This window comes from Habropoda laboriosa, unplaced genomic scaffold, assembly GCF_001263275.1.
Source record: "Habropoda laboriosa isolate 0110345459 unplaced genomic scaffold, ASM126327v1 scaffold143, whole genome shotgun sequence".
Classification (NCBI taxonomy): Eukaryota; Metazoa; Arthropoda; class Insecta; order Hymenoptera; family Apidae; genus Habropoda; species Habropoda laboriosa.
In genome coordinates this window covers 596723-617603 of record NW_017100404.1, presented here as the reverse complement: position 1 = coordinate 617603, position 20881 = coordinate 596723, and the positions used below count along the sequence as shown (strand labels likewise).

The 20881-nt window shown below is 35.2% G+C and overlaps 1 protein-coding gene across 2 annotated transcripts in view; it reads right to left on the bottom strand.

Annotated features, from left to right (window-relative positions):
• Window positions 1-20881, bottom strand: part of LOC108575387 (protein doublesex) — a 143073-nt gene that overhangs the window by 21248 nt on the left and 100944 nt on the right. For both annotated transcript variants that reach the window (XM_017938163.1, XM_017938164.1), the window contains exon 5: window positions 11527-11788. In XM_017938163.1, coding sequence (XP_017793652.1) covers window positions 11532-11788 — 257 coding nt within the window. In that variant the 3' untranslated portion in view covers window positions 11527-11531. The remainder of the gene's footprint in view (window positions 1-11526; window positions 11789-20881) is intronic.

The following is a 20881-nucleotide window of genomic DNA, read 5'->3' as shown; positions in this document are numbered from 1 at the left end:
ACCGCCGGTGGACACTTGCATGTCGACAGAGCCATTTGTTCCTGTTTTGTTTCGCGGTCGAAACTTCTCCCCGCAAACGTTACGCCTTGCAATTTGTGTATCTCATTTTGAATGTATTGGAAACGAATTGTATTTATCTTTGCAATTTTATTTTCATTTAACGGGTTAGAAGAATCGACTTTTGCTTCTGTTGCACACTGTTACTGTTTCGTTTGTTTGTAAATTTCACTTTTTTTTTTTAAATTAAATATGAAAATTGAATATTTTTTTAAATTAAATATGAAAATTGAATGTTTTTTAAATTCAGTTAAATTTCTTTTGTGAAATTAAGGTTGTGTAGTGGGAATTATTGTTATTAAATTAAAGAATGAAAATGGATATGTTTAAGTATACCATAGGAAACATTTAATTATGCAATTATTGTAGAAATATTTGTTTGTTTAATTTGGTAACGTAAAGGTAAGAATACAATATTCTGAATTACCAGTGTTTTAAAGTGAAAAGAAGTATGAAATATGAGGTAAGTTGTGAAATGAACGACGTTGAAAAGTTCTGTCTTTTAGGAAGGACAAGCTTTGCTATTTTATGAAAATGTCCACATAAAATCAGGGTATTTTACGAACTTCTTTTATTTCCGACATGAAAATTTATGATTTTTTTATGTAGAAATTGTAAAAGTACTGTAGATTCTCTGTGATAGACTCTTTACAAATTGTTAAAAGTAGCAAAAAGATATCCTATAACTAAAACTTCTGATCGATTCGGTTATTACTTGAAAATTTAATTTTTATAAAAATAAAAGTGCTATTAAAATGTGTTAAATTCAAATATTCCTTTGTTAATACAAAAATGCCTTTGTTCTACTGTAGAAGAGAGTTTCTTAATTTTTTAACTAAACATCGAAATTAAAATTAATCTTGTAATTTTGATGCTTTACAGAAACATTTTTTAATTGTACAAATAATAGTGCAATTATTTAATAGTTGCACTGCATTTTTTTCATAATGCCATTTATTAAATAAAATATGTGTATTAATCATTTAAATTGTACAGTTATTTCATAATTTTATAATTCGCAGTGAATCACTTGATAATAATTAAAAAATGATATATTCACACAAAGAAACGATATTTAATATTTTTCACATCAAATATAAGATTTTAACATTTCCATATCATCCCCAATATATGCCACGAAAATGTGATTCAATAAATTACGAAAATTCACAGTGAAATCCAGAATGTAATCAAATAATTCTGGAGATCAAAATACTCCAAATTTTCTTGCAAATATTAACCGTCGCTTCAGACTTAAAGGAGGATGTTAAAAAAAGGTCAATTTTGGCATACGGCCAGAAGGAAAATTTTTTTTACAGCATGATTCTACACATCCTGAGGAACGAAAAATTTAATTGTCATTTTTCCCGGAAATGATGGCAAAGTTATGAGAAATGCGGTTCAAGGTAAGAGTATGACCATACTTATAATTTAATATAGTATATTCTCCACAGACTGCAAGGAAGCTAAACCTGACACTCGTAGAGTCAGGGACTACGTTTTCGAGCCTCGCGCCCGCCTTTGTAGTTTGCCGAACGTAGGCAAGGACAGCGAATAAAAGACAAGCATGAAACGTCAGTCGAGGCAACCAAGCGATTTAAATATCAACTTTTTTAATTTTACGTTTTTTTATCCCAAAATTTTTCTTAACATATTGATAAGATTTTTCTGGTGAAAATGAACAACATATACTTATTAACACGTTCACTGTCACGCCAGATTTACAGGTTGCCGTCAGGCGGCCACAAGAAAATACACTTTAAGCATATACATTAAGTAGCACATATTTGAGCTGGCAATACACAACACAACTAACTACTAAACCAAATCACCAGAAAAATTTTCAATATTATTATTGAAGTAAACTATCGTAGAACGAGAGTGAAAAATTGAAAGAATCAAAAGAGAAAACGCGAATTCGTATCTTTTTAGATTCTAGAATATAAGAAAATTTGAATAAAATACGCGACGAGAATTGGGGAGAAGCATAAGTTAAACACGTAAAAATATTCAATAATAAACGAACTAGGGATGAAGCTATTATTTCAATACGCGATGCACTGACTCTAGTATTTACTAAAATTCAAAAATTCTCGTATAAATTCCGAAAATAGATTATTAATTACGGTAAACTACTGAGACGGTTTAATTAAGGGTGGGCATGGTGCTGCTTTAGTTTGAAATGATTTATAAACACATAATTAACAGAGGAAAAACCGTGAAACGGCAAAACGTCTACATTCGAATTGTTATAACATGTAAACAGAACTTTAAATTTAGTGTAAACAGAAAAAATATATAATACAATTTATTTCACGGTATTGCAACAAATAAACGTTGAATCAATATTTAATTCGTATAAAAACAATTATTTAACGTAATAATTTTACCTTCACTATGGCTATTTTTAATCTACGACCACAGGTCAACCTGATTTCTAATCCTTACGAACTTTAAATTCAGTCTAAACTGAGAAAATATATAATACAATTTATTTCACGGTATTGCAACAAACAAACGTTGAATAGATTCTTAATGCGTATAGAAACAATTATTTAACGTAATAATTTCACCTTCACTATGGCTATTTTAAATTTACGACCAAGGGTCAACCTGATTTTTAATCCTCCGAACTTGATTTCACAACGAGAAAGTAATAAGATCGTTGAAACGTACTTATTTGTCAAAGAAACTTGCAAAAATGTATAAATAATAATATGTAATGTTTTAACAAATTTTTGGAAGTATAAATTAATAATAAAATTGTGAAAATTAATAAATTATACGTTATTATAACATTAATAGAATTATGACTAAACCGAAGTTCGAAGTCGAGTATTTAAAGTCTGATATTACGTGCCTAGCGAGTGCCGGTAATTGTTAAAATTTGTTTAATAATTAGTAATAGAAATTCTAATTGATTCTAATGTATACAAGTGTTACAAGAAGGCTGAGTGTGTACAGGGTGGACATAGGCTAGCTAGTAGCCCCCGACCACTCTATTCACATCTCAGAACCTTCAGGTCAAAATACGCCGCGAAGTGTCTAGGGCCCAGTATAAAGGGTAAATGATTTCGCGGGACATCGGCGGGTCCTTATATACCCTCGGTACCCTCTCCCCAAAGTCATTAGCAAAATCGTCGGTTAGGTCAGGCGGGAAATTTTCGCGGGAGATTTTCGCGGGAGATTTCCGATATCGTAACACGGTATAATTTATCAATTTTCACAATTTTATTAAAAATTTATACTTCCGACAATTTGTTATAACATTGCATATAACAATTTATACGTTTTTACAATATTCTTCAATGGAAACATAGGTTTTAGCGTTCTCGTTACTTACTCGTGGTTAAATTAATTTCGTAGGGATTAAAAATCAGGTTGACCTGTGGTCGTAGATTAAAAATAACCATAGTACAGCTAAATTTATCGTGTTAAATAATTCTTCTTACACGAATGAAAAATGTATTCAACGTTTGCTTGTTATAATATCGTGAAATGAATTATTTGTGCAGTTCTGTGCATTTTCTGTGCAGTTCAACCTAATTTACTTAAATTTACATTGAGAGACAGTATACTGTAACAAGTAGTAACAAGCAAACGTTGAATAAATTCCTAATTCGTATTAAAAAAATTATTTAACACAATAATTTCAGCTTTATTATGATTATTCTTGATAAATGACCACAGGTCAACTTGATTTTTAATCGTTATAATCTTTAAATTCAGTGTGAATAGAGAAAATGTGTAATATAATTCATTTCACGATATTATAACAAACAAACGTTGAATACATTTTTGATTCGTAGGAAAAGAATTATTTAACACGATAATTTTAGCTGTACTATGGCTATTTTTAATTTACGACCACAGGTCAACCTGATTTTTAATCCCTACGAAATTAATTTAACCACGAGTAAGTAACGAGAACGCTAAAACCTATGTTTCCATTGAAGAATATTGTAAAAACGTATAAATTGTTATATGCAATGTTATAACAAATTGTCGGAAGTATAAATTTATAACAAAATTGTGAAAATTGATAAATTATACCGTGTTACGATATCGGAAATCTCCCGCGAAAATCTCCCGCGAAAATTTCCCGCCTGACCTAACCGACGATTTTGCTAATGACTTTGGGGAGAGGGTACCGCAGGTATATAAGGACCCGCCGATGTCCCGCGAACTTATTCACCCTTTATACTGGGCCCTAGACACTTCGCGGCATATTTTGACCCGAAGGTTCTGAGATGTGAATAGAGTGGTCGGGGGCTACTAGCTAGTCTATGTCCACCCTGTACACACTCAGCCTTCTTGTAACACTTGTATACATTAGAATCAATTAGAATTTCTATTACTAATTATTAAACAAATTTTAACAATTACCGGCACTCGCTAGGCACGTAATATCAGACTTTAAATACTCGACTTCGAACTTCGGTTTAGTCATAATTCTATTAATGTTATAATAACGTATAATTTATTAATTTTCACAATTTTATTATTAATTTATACTTCCAAAAATTTGTTAAAACATTACATATTATTATTTATACATTTTTGCAAGTTTCTTTGACAAATAAGTACGTTTCAACGATCTTATTACTTTCTCGTTGTGAAATCAAGTTCGGAGGATTAAAAATCAGGTTGACCCTTGGTCGTAAATTTAAAATAGCCATAGTGAAGGTGAAATTATTATTTTAAATAAATGTTTCTATACGAATTAAGAATCTATTCAACGTTTGTTTGTTGCAATACCATGAAATAAATTGTATTATATATTTTCTCAGTTTAGACTGAATTTAAAGTTCGTAAGGATTAGAAATCAGGTTGACCTGTGGTCGTAGATTAAAAATAGCCATAGTGAAGGTAAAATTATTACGTTAAATAATTGTTTTTATACGAATTAAATATTGATTCAACGTTTATTTGTTGCAATACCGTGAAATAAATTGTATTATATATTTTCTCAGTTTAGACTGAATTTAAAGTTCGTAAGGATTAGAAATCAGGTTGACCCTTGGTCGTAAATTTAAAATAGCCATAGTGAAGGTAAAATTATTACGTTAAATAATTGTTTTTATACGAATTAAATATTGATTCAACGTTTATTTGTTGCAATACCGTGAAATAAATTGTATTATATATTTTTTCTGTTTACACTAAATTTAAAGTTCTGTTTACATGTTATAACAATTAGAATGTAGACGTTTTGCCGTTTCACGGTTTTTCCTCTGTTAATTATGTGTTTATAAATCATTTCAAACTAAAGCAGCACCATGCCCACCCTTAATTAAACCGTCTCAGTAGTTTACCGTAATTAATAATCTATTTTCGGAATTTATACGAGAATTTTTGAATTTTAGTAAATACTAGAGTCAGTGCATCGCGTATTGAAATAATAGCTTATACAGATAATCTTTTGAAATTACTCTTAATTAGGGAAAATCTTGAATCTTGTATGGAAGATGAAGATTTTCAGGAAATATTTATTTTTCAACAATGAATTTTTGTTTTATCGATTAATAACGTACGAAATGATTTTTGGAAAATTTTCTTCGTTTGAACGTTCGTTTAAGGTTCGACTATGAGCAGCTTTTCTGCTGCTACCGACCCTACATTTTACTGACAGTTGTGGAATCGACCCTACATTTTTTTTTTTTTTACGTGGAGGTAGGCCGACTCTATGCGATAAACAATTGGCAACCAAACGGTGGCTCGCTAAAGCGATATATTATGAAATTAAATTAATCACTCAATAAGTTTTAACATTGGATTGTTTCCTCGATATGGCTATGGTGGTCATCAGTGACTGGAGTGCCTCAAATGTTTAGAATAATTAAAATAAAATAAATGTTGTCAACTAAAAATTTTGAACGTCATAGCTAGCTAGACATTATTTTCAATTGAAGAAAAAAATTATAAAGCATAATACTATAACCCTATCCTTAAAATGTATTTTCTTGTGGCCGCCTGACAGCAACCTGTAAATCTGGCGCGACAGTGAACGTGTTAATAAGTAAATGTGGTTCAAATTATGTCGTGTTTGATATCATTTTCATCAGAAAAATCTCACCAACATGATGTTAAATAAAATTCCAGATGAAAAAAAATAAAATTAAAGAAATTATATTTTTCTGTTATGAATTGTCGAGCCGTGAAATCTCGTAAAGGAAACCGACTGGTATAGCTTTACACGCTTGATTGACTTCGAGCGAGATAACATGGGAGCAGCAATGACGCAACCTAGGCGTAGGACCATCTATACTCTAACTAGTAGAATCCAAACGTATTGACGCTGGTAGAGAATTTGCTGTATTCCGTCTCGTTTTTTTTGGATGATTGCCTCTTCGTAAATTAACCACATAGAAACTCATATTGAGTATTATTTACAAAGATTGTTGTACATTAGTGTTTAATAAAAACCAAAAATAATGAAAAATAATTAATGACAGATTAATCGAAACAAGGAATTTTTTGATGACGCGATGCTTATATTCTAAGCAATCAGAAACCAATAGTTACTTATTCTAGAAGTGATAAAAGTTATAAAAGTAAATATAATAAAATAATCGTCATGACAGGGATACAATAATAATAGACAGGGATAATTAATCTAATTAGCTATACGTAGACTCTCCTCTATTTTCAGTTAACTCAATCCTTAGATTGTATACGTATATATGCATACATATTATTCACGCATACACATACCGTGAAGCTGTGCAGCTCGCAGAGTCACGCTTCTCGTTTGATTTTTCTCCCAAGCTGAGCTGTTCGTTGTGTACTTGAATTCCGTGCACTAGCTGCTTGTATGCAGCGACACTTAATTCACACGAACGAATATGCTAAGTACGTAAATTGATTGGAAATCCACGCACAATCGGAACCGCTTTATTCGAGGGAGCACTGAATTTTCTACAAAACTATAATAGCACGGTACGAACGTCATTCGTCGACGCACTCGTTCGGTAGGCCGGTAAGCACTAACTGCGTACGTGATGATCTGCCCGATTTCTGCTTCCTGTTACACAAAGGAGTTCTAGGAAAAATCCTAGGCGTGTGAGTGACCCTCAAGTACGTAACCTGGGCCTAGTCAACCTCACGTACCAAACATTGCGCGAGGCTCGCGATGTTTTTTGCTAGTAAAACATAAGAAACTCGAGCAAAACAGAAGAAATTCGAGCCAGAGTCGTTGTCTGTATTACGTCGAACTAAACACGAAGCTACGTGCCATTTTGAAAGTGAAACTATCGCGAGAGAGAGGGATTGCTCTCGAGAGTATCTCTGCCCCTGAGCTTCTACCCCTGAGCTGGACTGTCCGAGAGTAAAGTCGTTGAAGAAAAATCGGTGTTGTGGAATCCAACGGATGTAGAATATCGTAACAGAGAAAATTGTGAATAAATGATAAATGTGTAAATTGATTGGAAATGAACTTCAAAATTTTTCAATAAAGGATCGCGTATAATCGGAAACGCGTTGTTCGAGCGAGCACTGTATTACCTTCAAGACTATAATCGCGCAGTATAAGCGACGTTCGTCGTTCGTCAAGGCACTCGTTCGACAGCCTCGTAAACACCGACTGAAGAAGAGTCGTCCTGCCCGATTTCTGCTCGCTGTACGCTCGCAACTATTCTGGGAAAAATTCTACGTCTTAACTTCTTAGAACGCGTGATATTTCTTGCGAGTTAAACATAAGAAACGCGAGCCTGGGTCGCTGTACGTACATCGAGTCAAACATAAAGCTAGCTGTTTGTTCGCGCACAGAAAAGAGTTAGCGGGAAAAGAATTTTCTGATTTTATATTACTTTTACTGGCAAAACCGAGAACAAACTCCACGCACGTGGGCTTAATACAATACAATACGCCATACTGTTTTTCGCTCGACGCATGCGCGGTCGTCGCTCCCAACGCCGCTCGGCGGACGCACGCCGATCACGGTAAAAAGACGCGCCCCTTTTAAATTCAAACCGTTACACTGTCCTTTTGAGAGTAAAACTAACGCGAGTTGCTCGCGAGTGGACACTGCATCTGAGAGTGACTGTCTGAGAGCATCGCTCAACTCTCTGAGAGTTACGACTCGAATAAGCAGTTTCGTATTCTTGACAGAACTCTCGTGGGAGTAAAAAAGGTCAGAAGAAATGAAATCACCGGATACACAGTTAAGAAATGTAAATTCTGTTAGAGTCTTACTTTTTTATTGTACCCCTGTCATGACGATTATTTTATTATATTTACGATAGTTTATTATGACTTTTATTACTTCGAGAATAAATAACTATTCGTTTCTGATTGCTTCGAATATAAGCATCGTGTCATCAAAGAATCCCTTGTTTCGATTAATTTGTCATTAATTATTTTTCATTATTTTTGGCTTTTATTAAACATTAATGTACAACAATCTTGGTAAATAATACTCAATATGAGTTTCTAAGTGGTTAATTTACGAACAGACCATCATCCGAAGAAAATGAGACGGAATATAAGTTATACCTAAGTGTGGTCATACTCTTAACTTGAACGGTATTTTTCATAACTTTCCCAACATTTCCGGGAAAAATGACAATTACATTTTTCGTTCCTTAGGATGCGTAGAATCATGCAGTAAAAAAATTTTTTTGTTCCGGCCGTATGCCAAAATTGGCCTTTTTTTAACATCCTCCTTTAACTATGAAATAATTTTTAATTGTCTCCTCCTCCTTTGTTTACATTCACCCTATTACCAAAAAAGTGAAATTTCGCAGATTTATGGCTCTTTATAGACCATTACTTCCATTCCTATACATTCTCAAAAATTTCTCTCGGTTCAATCAGGTACAAGGAAAAATATAAACGGAAAATGTCCTCGGAGAAATACTGGAAAGAGTTTTGCCGATGATCAGGAAAATCGTTAAAAGAAGTAAGTTTCAGAAGGAATCAACATAAAACTAGGACGGAAGGAGGGAGAACAGAAGCGGAACAAGTGAAGAGAAAAAAGCCGAAGAATACTTTGGTGGTTGGCTCTTAAATGGAAGGGCATTTTATAGGCTAGAATCTATTTTATGTATGCCGGATTTGCGATAACGACTTCGACTTCGAATGTTCCAGACAAAAGAGAAAAAACTGGGTGGAAAGAGAAAGAGAGCAGTTTCACATTCTAAAACGGAAACTAATCCTTGTTTGAGCCTTTCGCCGCAGTTTCGTTCAACGAATTCTCATTCCTATCGCTCGATTGTCACATAAAAATGCAATTATACGAAATATTTCCGCAGCGTATTATTTAATGCAGAGAAAGAAGTAAATTTCTGCACTGTCCCATATTAACCCTTTCGTGACCTCGTTATTTTTCTTTTAAGAAACGCAACTATACGAAATATTCTATTTTATCAGTTAACGCAAAGAAAGAAGCAAATTTCTGCACTGCTCCATATCAACCCTTTCGTGTCTTCGTTATTTTTTGTGAGAATTTCTTATTTATCTACCAATCATCGAGTCTATAGCGGGTTCCCAAATTGAGATCGATTTCTGTTCGAGTACTTAAGTGGGACAAAGTGTCTCAGTGGTCATGAAAGGGTTAAAACGTTGTTCCAGTGTGACGGCCGAAAAATTGAGCAATTTCCAATGATTACTTTATCAGTGGATACGAAGTGTCATAGTATAAAACTGTATAAAACTGATTTATTAACCCCTTGCCTTACGATTTTTCAACGATTATGTGTGTTAGCTTTGACTATTCGCTGCTTTGAAACAGTGTTAAATGGAACAAAGTCAAAATATTGTACAGACTTTCTATTTAGTTAAAAGTCGGTCTTAAACTGAAGCTGAAGTTAGAGTAAAAATATAAATTTAATAGAAATATAATTCTCCTTTTATCACATATTGTTTATAATATGAATATGACTCATCAATATCAAACAAGAGATTAAGATACCGGTAAAGAATATAAAATACTGTTAAAAGTATGAAAATTAGAATTTTTTTAAATGTCAAAGTGAGAACAATGTTTCTACTGTTTAGTGCGAAGTTCGTACATCGCATTGTTCAACCTAGAAATCGTAGAAAATGCGCAACTTTTCACATGCTAAACAGCGTAAGTCTACAGAAATTTAACCGAAAGTAAATGTGTTCGCGATAAATATATGAAAATGTAAAAGCACGCGGAATAATACCCTATTATATTATAATTCTAACTAACGTGGGAGTTTTCTTTTTCTCGATATTATCATTCGTCCTTATTAATATTCATTTCAGCTTTTCAACCAGCAAGGATATTACACGTTCTCACGTTAAACATTCAACAATTAATGGCAGATGTACCGTGGTAACGGGTAATTAAATCATGCTCGAATCAACCACTAAGAATACTTTATCGAGCGCATATTCCTGCACTTGTACGAATATGCCGATGTATTTTCGTCACGAACAACAACTGCGACGGAATTAAAATCTCAAAAGGGGTTTAAAATTTTTTAAATCATACAACTGTTTGATAGGAATAGATGGAATTTGAATTTTTTTTTAATTTATGTAAGTGTAGGAGTGACAGAATTTCTGTGCATGTTTGGTCTGGGACGAGAGTTGCGTGAACGGAGAATACTTGAGCTAGGGCGATAGACTTGTGAAAGAAGAGTGTTTGGGATTGAGTACTTGAGAATATCGTGTGACCAAAGGATGTGTGGATTGCCACTCAAGGATTTGAGTGGACCTGACTGACAATGTCTCCGAGGAATGTCTGCGCAAAGGGAAAAATAATAATAATGAGACAGGAGAGAGGAGACAAAGAGAGGAGTGAGAGAGAATATGCGAGTGCAAGAATAAAAAAGTATAGAAGATGCGTGTGTGGGGTCAAATGAAAAAATTTGTGTGGAAGAGTCAGAGTGGAAAAGTCACTGTGGAGGAGTCAGGGTGGGAAAGTCACTGTGGAGGAATCAGGGTGAAAAAGTCACTGTGGAGGAATCAGGGTGAAAAAGTCACTGTGGAGGAATCAGGGTGAAAAAGTCACTGTGGAGGAATCAGGGTGAAAAAGTCACTGTGGAGGAATCAGGGTGAAAAAGTCACTGTGGAGGAGCCAGGGTGGAAAAGTGACTGTGAAAGACAGAACAGAGACGACGTAATTTTGAAAGACAACAACACAGTCCTCTCTAACTCTACAGCTTCATTATTTATTAAACAGATCTCACTTTAAATTACACTTGCCCAGTCCCGATCACAAAAACCACCAAATCCTACATAACCACCACTTCAACAGAACCACAATCAAATCTGTCCTTAATTTCAAGAATTAAACTACCTTTCTCTATCTATCAAATTACACATTACACACTTTATAATTTCGTAATACATCCTAAGTTCTTATGACCAAAAAATGAATTATCACACCACTCGTAAACCCTAGTATTTCACTTTCTATCAACAAATCCTTTTCTTCTTCACTTCGAAAAATTAATCAAGGCTCGTAGCAATCTGTAAAATATGCAGAAGAAAACTCACCGAGGCTACGTAGTAGTATGTTCTGGAGGGCTGTCAGGACTGGACGGTACTATGACTGTTGGCATATGCCCATTCGCGGTGTGTAAAAGTGGCCTAAGGTGGACAGCACCCGGTGGTGGTGCCCCTATGATGGGTGCTTGTCCCTCGTAAGTTGGCGCTCCCGTAGGTCCAGTAAACGCTGCGGTGCAACAATACGTCCGACTAGATGATTGGACCATTCTCACTGCTTTCCAAAAGTGCATCGTACGAATCTCGTTGTTGGCTATTGAAAAAAGAAGAAACAAATTGTATATTAGTCATTTGAAATTTGTATCGTATCCTGGAATAAAATTGATATAATTTGAACGTGTACAGAATGGCGGACAAAGAAGAGATTTAAATTTGAAGAATAGGTACTTAAAATTGAAATTTAATTCAATTTTTTCTCTACTACCTTGTACAGTGTTTTAGTAATAAAATTTGATCGCTTGTTAAATTTTGATCTGGCAGAAGATAGATATAGTTCGCTTGCACTACAATCTTTAACTCAAAATTCAGGTTTTGTAAAGTGAAGAAAGTGAGTAGAAATTAACTTGGACCTGCTCGAAGTGCACCAGAGTAACAAATATGAATTATACTGCCCTAAATGGAGCCTACAATAAAATCGTTGAATATCTTACACAACTGTATTTTTAAACAATTGGGTAATTGCGAATTCGCGTACACATGGTGTTAGAAAAGCATAAACAATTCCTCCTATAGCCATATAATCGCTGGTACCGAATGCAATGCTAGGTCACCAATGCAAAACAGTTGACACGCACACAGATCGAGATAAAAACTACCGAACATTTTTGCTTTCTGAAGAAAGTAAAGTAAGTGTAGCTTCTGCATATATAATTACCGGAACACCAATGTTTAACGCTAATGGATTATGCGTTACGATTGCTGCGAATGAACAGACGAAAAGTGCAACGATGGACAGAGCACATTTAGAAAATTGCTTTAATTTTTAAATCTCGTTAAAGTTGATTGCAAAAATATACAAACAGATAACACGTGTTTGTATACAAACGATAACAAAGTCATCACCTTTGTAATATTTCATTTCATTCAATTTTCTTCCTAGGCGTTCGCAATTCCCCTACTCTCCCCTACCAACGACCGCGTGGAGTAACGTGCACCAGCAAAATGGCCAAATCACCGACGAAGAATATCAACGTGAGACGGATGGGATACATTCTCCTCTCTTCGAGATGATTAATGACGAGTTAAGCTGTTCTCCACATGATGGAACTTGTATCGCGAGAGATCAACCCAAGGGGGATTCTGGGAACGGGGCACCCTGAATTCAAGCGAGTTATAGCCAATAGGAATTCACCCATTCATACATCAAGATGGCCGATCCCTCGAGGCGTGGTTTTCACAACTGCCTGCATATACAGAAAGAGAGAGATTTCTCGAAGGACCTATCACTCTACGCCACAAATTCTGGACTCACAATGTCATTTTCCTCGCTTAATTGCCGCCATTTAGTTTCAATAATTACCACTACGGAGTAGTGCATGAGCTCATTAAAGGCGTCCTAACGACGAAGAGGTACAGCAATCTTTCTTCTTCTTTCATGTTAACAAGACGAACGATCAAACTCGTGATCCTTTGAAATTTATCTAATTTTGTGCCAGATTCTGATCACTGGCGCGCAACACGATTTACAGAGGATGAAAAATATTCGCGCACAATGTGGTTACACATCGGAGGCCTCCCTCTCGATTTTGCGTTCCTCAAGGTTCTGCGGTTAGCGGTGCAAGACACGCTTCCTGCCGCATTTCGACACTTCTGTTGTCGGTTCTGCTCCAGAAAGATCAATCGATCTGCTCTTCTGTCGGTTATTCCGATTTTTGAAGCCTGAGTCGGCTTTGTGCTGCATTTTGCGACAGAAAGATAGCAGATTGCGTGTTATTGTTGATTTTTGTAAATTGAGTGGAATAATAATCCTGAAAATTTTGTCCTGAAAAATGTGGGATCACTATACCTTGAAGTACCTACAGTATTAGCAGCTTTAAGAATTTTTTCACAGATTCTTTATCACTCTAATCAATTGGAATCACTATGCACTGAAAATTATACTAAAATTTCCAGTTTGGGATCACTATGCGTTGAAGTATTTCATTAGAACAACTTCGAAAATCTCTTTCTTATTACTCAAATTAATTAGGAGCACTGTACATTGAAGGTTATCAAAAAACTTTCAGAAAAAGTCAGAAACTTCAAGAATTTTTTTATTATTCCAATCAACGGGGATCGTTATGCATTGAGAGTTGCACAAAAATTTCCAGATTTTCCAGTGTACGATCACTGTGCTTCGAAGCATGGCAGTAACAATTTTAAGAAAGTATTGCACCAATGTAAACAGCACGAATATCGTTAAAAGAAAAGTATTCAAAATTGACAAAATAACGCGGTCGTATCGTACAAAAATTTCATCCAATATATAGAGATTAATATAAATGAAATGATAGAAATTCACGCGACATATATGTATTAATTTACTTTCATTAAATACAGATTGTATCAAATAATTTATATTTATTCTGTAAACATGGAATAAAATTTTAAAGCGAAATAAATAAATATATGTACTTAAGGCATTCGTTTATTTACCGAACGCCTTTTCTCTCTTTGTACAATAACCAAAGATCGACAAAATTGTTGTCCTGTAAACATTCTGCACGCCCCAACTGATGTTTGATAATGTGTTCGATCGTGGCATTAAAATATAAACGTGTCGTGTATCTTAAACGCCGCTTTATGGCCAAACAAATTTGCATGTCTCACATATCAGACATAATAATAGCGCTCTGTAATTATACTGTTTCGAAAAAGGCGTGGTTTCGATGGTTCATCAATTAGTGCGGAACAAAAATGTGAATGTGTTCGGGCAAAGGCTGCGGCAGCAGATGTAATCATAATAAACAGTTATCTTGTTTTTATTATCGACGGAGAAAGCAGTGAATGTTTCCAATTATCAATTTGATAGGTCCATTTGATGCGATTAAAAGAAAAATCTTGCAAAATTGCAAATAAAAGTTGTAACTTATTATGGACAAATTACTTGTCACATTTTTCTATTGTTAAGACAGAGACATTTAAATATGTATTTTGCAAAGCATGTTTGAAAAATTAGGAATTTAAACAAATTTTAATGAAAGTGTTATTCATTTTAGATTCCATTTGGTAATATTCGTAACTATAATAAAGGTTACAGTGAATTAAGTATAGATCTTTCCATTTTATAGATTTGCAAATTTAAGAAATATGACTCTTTCTTACTAAACACAATGTTTCATACTTTTCAGCGATAATTATTTGTTTTGACACTGCAGTAATGTAAGGACTTTAAGTCTGTTTTTTTTATTATTTCAAAGAGTAACAAAGGAGTTTGAAAATATTAGCTCATTTTCGCAAAGAGAGAATAATTATCTGCACTTGAGGGAAAAGGAAACTGATTGCAGACCATGTATTATAGTAATAAATTTGTGATTGATATGTGCTGCGAAAGAAGGACAATTAATTCATTTGCATAAGTGTAACAGTCGTTTGTTACGAATATACATTTCAAAACGTACTATTGGCAGCCTAACTTACACCTTAATATTACGAAATTCCAAGCTGAATAATTTTTTAACCACTGTTTTCCATATACAGTTACTCTTATCAATATTTCGTCTTAAAAGTAACCTTTGCAATTTTCCTCGCGATTCCCACAAATTTCAAATTTTTCCAAATTTTTCAGACACGTCATCTGGTAAACTAATCCTTCTAACTTCTCAAAAAAACTCCAGTAGTTTGGTCGAATTTGAAAAAAGTTGCACTGTGCCAAATGGTGACCGAATATTAACAAGAATAAACAAGAGATCGAGCAATCGAGAAATTCAGGCCTCAAGGAAAGAAAATTTTCCTATCTGGAAAATTAATGAATCGAAGTGGCTTTACTGAAACTGTATTCGTACAATAATCAACGACCAATAAAATTTCACCACCTTATTACATTCATTTCTCAATTCAAACATAATAAACAATAAATTCCACGGCGCATCGTAATTAGATACAATCATGGTACACCCTTATTCCTGAAAAGTCATTTATACGTATACTTAAATATAAGTAGACATTACAATTTCACCTGCCTTCTGTACGTTCTCTCCGTGTAAGTGTTACAACGCGAACAATTTTATTATTACTTAAAACACGTACTCCTTATCATTTTAATTACATTATAAACTCAAATAATTATTTGCGTAATAAGGGACACTTTCACCAACTTTATTAACGTGTTTTTAAACATCCGAACGAAAAGTTCCCTCGAAGAAAAAGAAGAAGAGAGAAGCAAGCATTCGGGTTAACACGCGTGCATGAGCTGCTCCCGATATCGCCGTTACGCTTAATCACGCACCTCTTATCGCGAACACCTTCGTTAATTGGAAACAAATGAAACGAGCCGAGGCGAAAAAGGGAAACAAGAGTTTCACACTTTGAAGCGGTGAAATTTCGACGCCTGTGAAGAACGAAGGGGGCATGATCTGTATCTCGAACGTAGAAATACTAGAGAAGTGTTAATTGAAAATTAGGGTTCTTCGAATAATAATAAACTATAGTTGACGACCTGAAAATGATACTTAACTTTGGCATTTCTTTCTTTCTTTCTCTTTTTTAAACATAATAATTGACTTAATCGAAAATTTGTCATAAGGGGTGTGTTATAGTACCTTTGAAGAATATGAAAGTATTTTTTCACTTAATTTCGCCGAAAACCGCCGAATTTCTATTTCAGGATTTTTTTTAAATTCAGTCTTATAGAGATTAACAATGTCATTCTGAGAAAAACGTGTTTGAAGTTTCGATTACCGATTAGTAGCTCTAATGTTTCACCAAAACTATTTCGATTATATTTTTAAAAGCACAAACTACCAATTTAAGCAGAAAATATTTATAATACACTATTGCTCGTGCTATTACAATTAATCGTCCGACTTTTCTTCGTTCATGAGATGACAAATTTCGGTCGATTTTCTTTTACATTCAGATGAAGAGACAAGAGTAAATATGAGAAATGTAACAATTATAAATTTTCAAAATTACAATTACTATGAAAATGTGTTAGAAGCTATATTTTTAAATTCACCGCATATAGTCATATTTCCTTTTCTTCTTTTTCGTTCGCACTTCCATTATCTCTCTGTTACAGAGTATAAAAAAGGAAATTATAAGAATTCTGTTTCTGAATAAAGCATTCCGAAATATAAAATCTGAGTCTACCAAAATGTACTAATTATCACAAAAAACTGGGCTGGTAATAATGTAACAGTATAACAACATAATGAAACAGTACAATAAACGAATAAAAAACCGATAAATCGATACCTAACTTCCAAGTCACATGCCGTTACAGAGCGTTGAATCAACTCTTTATCAATAATTTTGCAACAGCTACCAAACAAAGAAACGATAATTAAAAAAAAAATAAAGCGAACAAGTGCAGAAGATACGTGAACAAAGGTACATTTTTTCGTAGCGATCGTGTTTGATCGTCTTTTAGTTGGTCAGCGTATGCGCGCTCGATATCGAATTATCGAATGATATATTCGAGGTTCCAGTCGGCCAGATAAATCCGGCGTGCTCAAAAACCGGACATAAAAAAGCTGCTCCACTCGTAAATTATATTTAATGGTGTAGCTTCGCATGCACGACCGGACTGTTCATTCTTGGCTCGCCGCCGCGAAAGCTAAACGCGAGTATCGTGCTCTTATCGTTCCGTAATTTGATTCGATACGTGCATACGGCCCGGCTCGCCGCGATAATTCATAATTTAGACCGTGGTGAAAAATTATCGACCAGCCGGCCACGGCGATTGTGATTCAGTGTCACCATGAGAAATCGTAATTCTAATGCGGGCACTCTAATTACGCGCTGCGCGCACCTCTTTCTCGGTACTTCCCCCAGCAAACTCGATTCTTCTGCAGGATGCTTCAAGACATTGTTGGACAATAAACGAGATATCCTGCTGTTTATGGCGTATTGTCGGTACGAGGTATCCAGTACTTTATGTTAATATCAGATCGTTAAGAATCAAGGGTAAGCGAAACGCCGACACCGTGTGTGTATGTGTGTGCGTGTGAGAATGCAAGAGACTCGCAAAACAAGACAAAGTAATCCTTTGGAAAATAGAATGGGTGTGATAGAATGGTTGGGAGTGTTTAGACTGGAGGTAGATAGTTGTGAGTGAACGGAGAATATACTTGAGATGAAGCGATAGAGGTGTGATAGAAGAGAGTGTGGGACTGACAAGGGATTATCTCGAAGTGATAATACTAGAGGTGGGCGAGAACCCGAAAATATCGGGGAGGGGAGGGAAATTTTTTCCGGGATTGGGATGAGTTCCTGAAAATTTCGAGATTCCCGACAATTTAGAGATTTTCGAAGATTTAAAGATTCCCGATATAAACATGTCAGTCTAGATTGGGAAAAAATAAAGAAATGGAGAATGAATGGGTGTGAGGACAAAAGAGTGCGACTGATCGGGAATAATTACTGTGCAAAGCTCAGGAGTTTGCCCCCGGGGCAAAACCCCAGCACTTCACTCGCTCCACCGAAATCTTCCAATTCGTCGATATTATCACGCCCGGCCAATAACGATAATAGATGTGCCCTATTTTTAAGATCGTGTTAAAGAAGGGGATACGACCCAATCAGACCCGTATTCCCTCCAGGGTAAAATTCCTGAGCTCCACACAGTGCACAATCGAAAATTCCTGAGCTCCACACAGTGCACAATCGAAAATTCCTGAGCTCCACACAGTGCACAATCGAAAATTTCTGATCGACTGCCGAAAGTAAGAACCACCGTTACAGTATAATTATTCAAATATTGTAAGAAAATCCGTCTCGAAGACGGTGTAGACTCGCCCCTTTGGGTTTCTTCTGGCTTACTTCGCGCGGAAAATAGCCAAGGATCGGCAGGACGACGCGTCCTCACTCTTCACGTGACCTTTAACCCCTTGACGTGTGATTTCTTTTCCTGACTATCCATCCTGTCAGCTATTTACTGTTTTAGTACTATATTAAGTAAACAAAGCTGTATTATAGGTGAATTAAATTTGGCAATCTTCGGTTTTACAAATTAAATCGAAAATTGGGATAAAAATTAATTTTTGCTACCGATGTAACTGCTTTTATCAGATCTTGACCAAAATCTGTGGCACGAGTTTGACTCGTTGTTATACGGCAAGGGGTTAAACGCGTACTTTTTTGCGAACGACGCTCAGACAACGTCAATACAGTCTTTGTGGAAAATACACAGGTCCCGGTGTATTTCTGACACTACTGTCGCTTCTCGAGCAACGAAGGGTGAAACCAACAGCCGTTTGTTTCTTTACTTATTAAATAGCCCTTGTACAGTTGTAGAAGTTTAATGGCGGTTCCTTGTGAAACCTACCGCGCCTTGCAACTTACAAATACAAATGCGAACGCGTTCGAAAAATTCTCCAAGAAACAACATCGTTGATAATACGTAATCAATTGTTAGTTTTAACCCTTTCGGCGTGTTTAAGATACGGAATGCTAGAACGTTTAGTCTGGGCATCCTGCTACAGGCTAAAATAAACAGTTTACTTTATAAGAGTGTCTCTATAAACAAATGAAAGATATGGAAAGAGAAGCGTTCGATTTCATCGTATATTTCTCACGAACTCGCAATCAGCATGGGTTCCTTAGCAAGTTGCATTAATAACAAGAATATGGTTTCGAGGACGACGAAGCGGCGCTGGAGTGAAGAAACGGGCGGTTCGGTAGAAAATCGACATTTCTGAGTGAACAGTGTCATAGTAAATATGTCGATTAGTCACTCAACTTAAATTCTATGGAATTTTTTGATGGAGTTCAAGAAAATTTCAAGTATATCGTTGCGAAAAATTAAAAATTCGGAAGCAACTAAAAGAAAAAATACGCAAAAATCGTACTAGGTTTGCAAACGGAAATTCTTTAGATAGATCGACATTTAAGAAATGTAAGTAAAAATAAAAGAGTAACATAAAAATTGCGAGAAAAATAAAAAAATGTATATCTGGATAGACATTGGCCTGTAGTATCTCAGTTTCGTTATTTTTGGTTACGCAATTCGTGATCGATGTAAAATTATGTTACAAATTAGAATTCCCATTTTCACTCGTTCTTATTCGTCAAACTCTCTCTATGAAACGCTGTTCGCGATTGAAAAAGGGAGTAGAAATATCGACGGACGCCTTCGAAAATAGGATTCGTACAGCTGCACCTGTGTTTGCCACGGCTTGCAGTAATTGCCATAACTTCCTGCGCCGCTATATAGTACGATTCGTTGTGAACGACAGCACGACTCTAAATATAATGTATCGACCAACGACAACTTTTCTCTTCCCTCTTTCCATTTACTCGTTTTATTGTGTATCGATTATACACTGTACTTTTCGCTACGTGCGTCATTTAAAAATGTTAAATGGACCGCTAGAAATGTCACTTCCGCACATGTTCTTCCAAGAAACCAATCAGAAACTTCTTCACGTAGCGTAGGCTGACTTAACAGACAAATAGTGACAATTTTTTAAATGGCAAAGAGGAGAACTGATTTGTGGAATATCGTTTCAGATTTTTTGCACCTTTACTTTCGTATCGAGTGAACGGTCTAAACAAGATTTGTCATTATTGTATCAAATAAATTGTACCATCAGATATACATGTATAGATAATTATAGTGCGATAAAGGGAAGAAAAATGAAGTATCGAATATTTGTAATTTAACCCTTTCGACAAATGGTACATAAATGTTTTGGATTTAAAATTTTTAATCCAAAATTTTTTTCAATTTTGAAGCGTTTTAAATTTTTCGAAAAGTTTCAAAATTTATCGTTTTATCAAATTAAGACGAAAGAGCGCGAGGGGAAAAAGTAAGGATTAAATTGAAGTGCAAGTGTGCCAAAAGTCGTCAGCGGCACAGTGCGAGAAAATATTCACAGCGACTATAGGCGCCAAGGACACGGTACGAGATTTTTACAGCGCCTATAGGCGTCAAGGACAGAGAGCGAGAAAATATTCGAAGCGCTTGCAGGTGCCAAGGGTGGAATGCGAGAAAATATTCGAAGCGCCAAGGACACGGTGTCAGAAAATTTTCGAAACGCCTGTAGACGCCAAGAGCAGAACTTTGGCCACACGTGTCCCACCTGAGTAATTGAACAAGAATGAATCGCAATTTAGTATTCATTAGTTGATCAATAAGAAATTCTTAGAACAAAAAAATTCGGTTGTGAAAGGGTTAACCAGCTGAAACTATAAATTTGCCTATTTA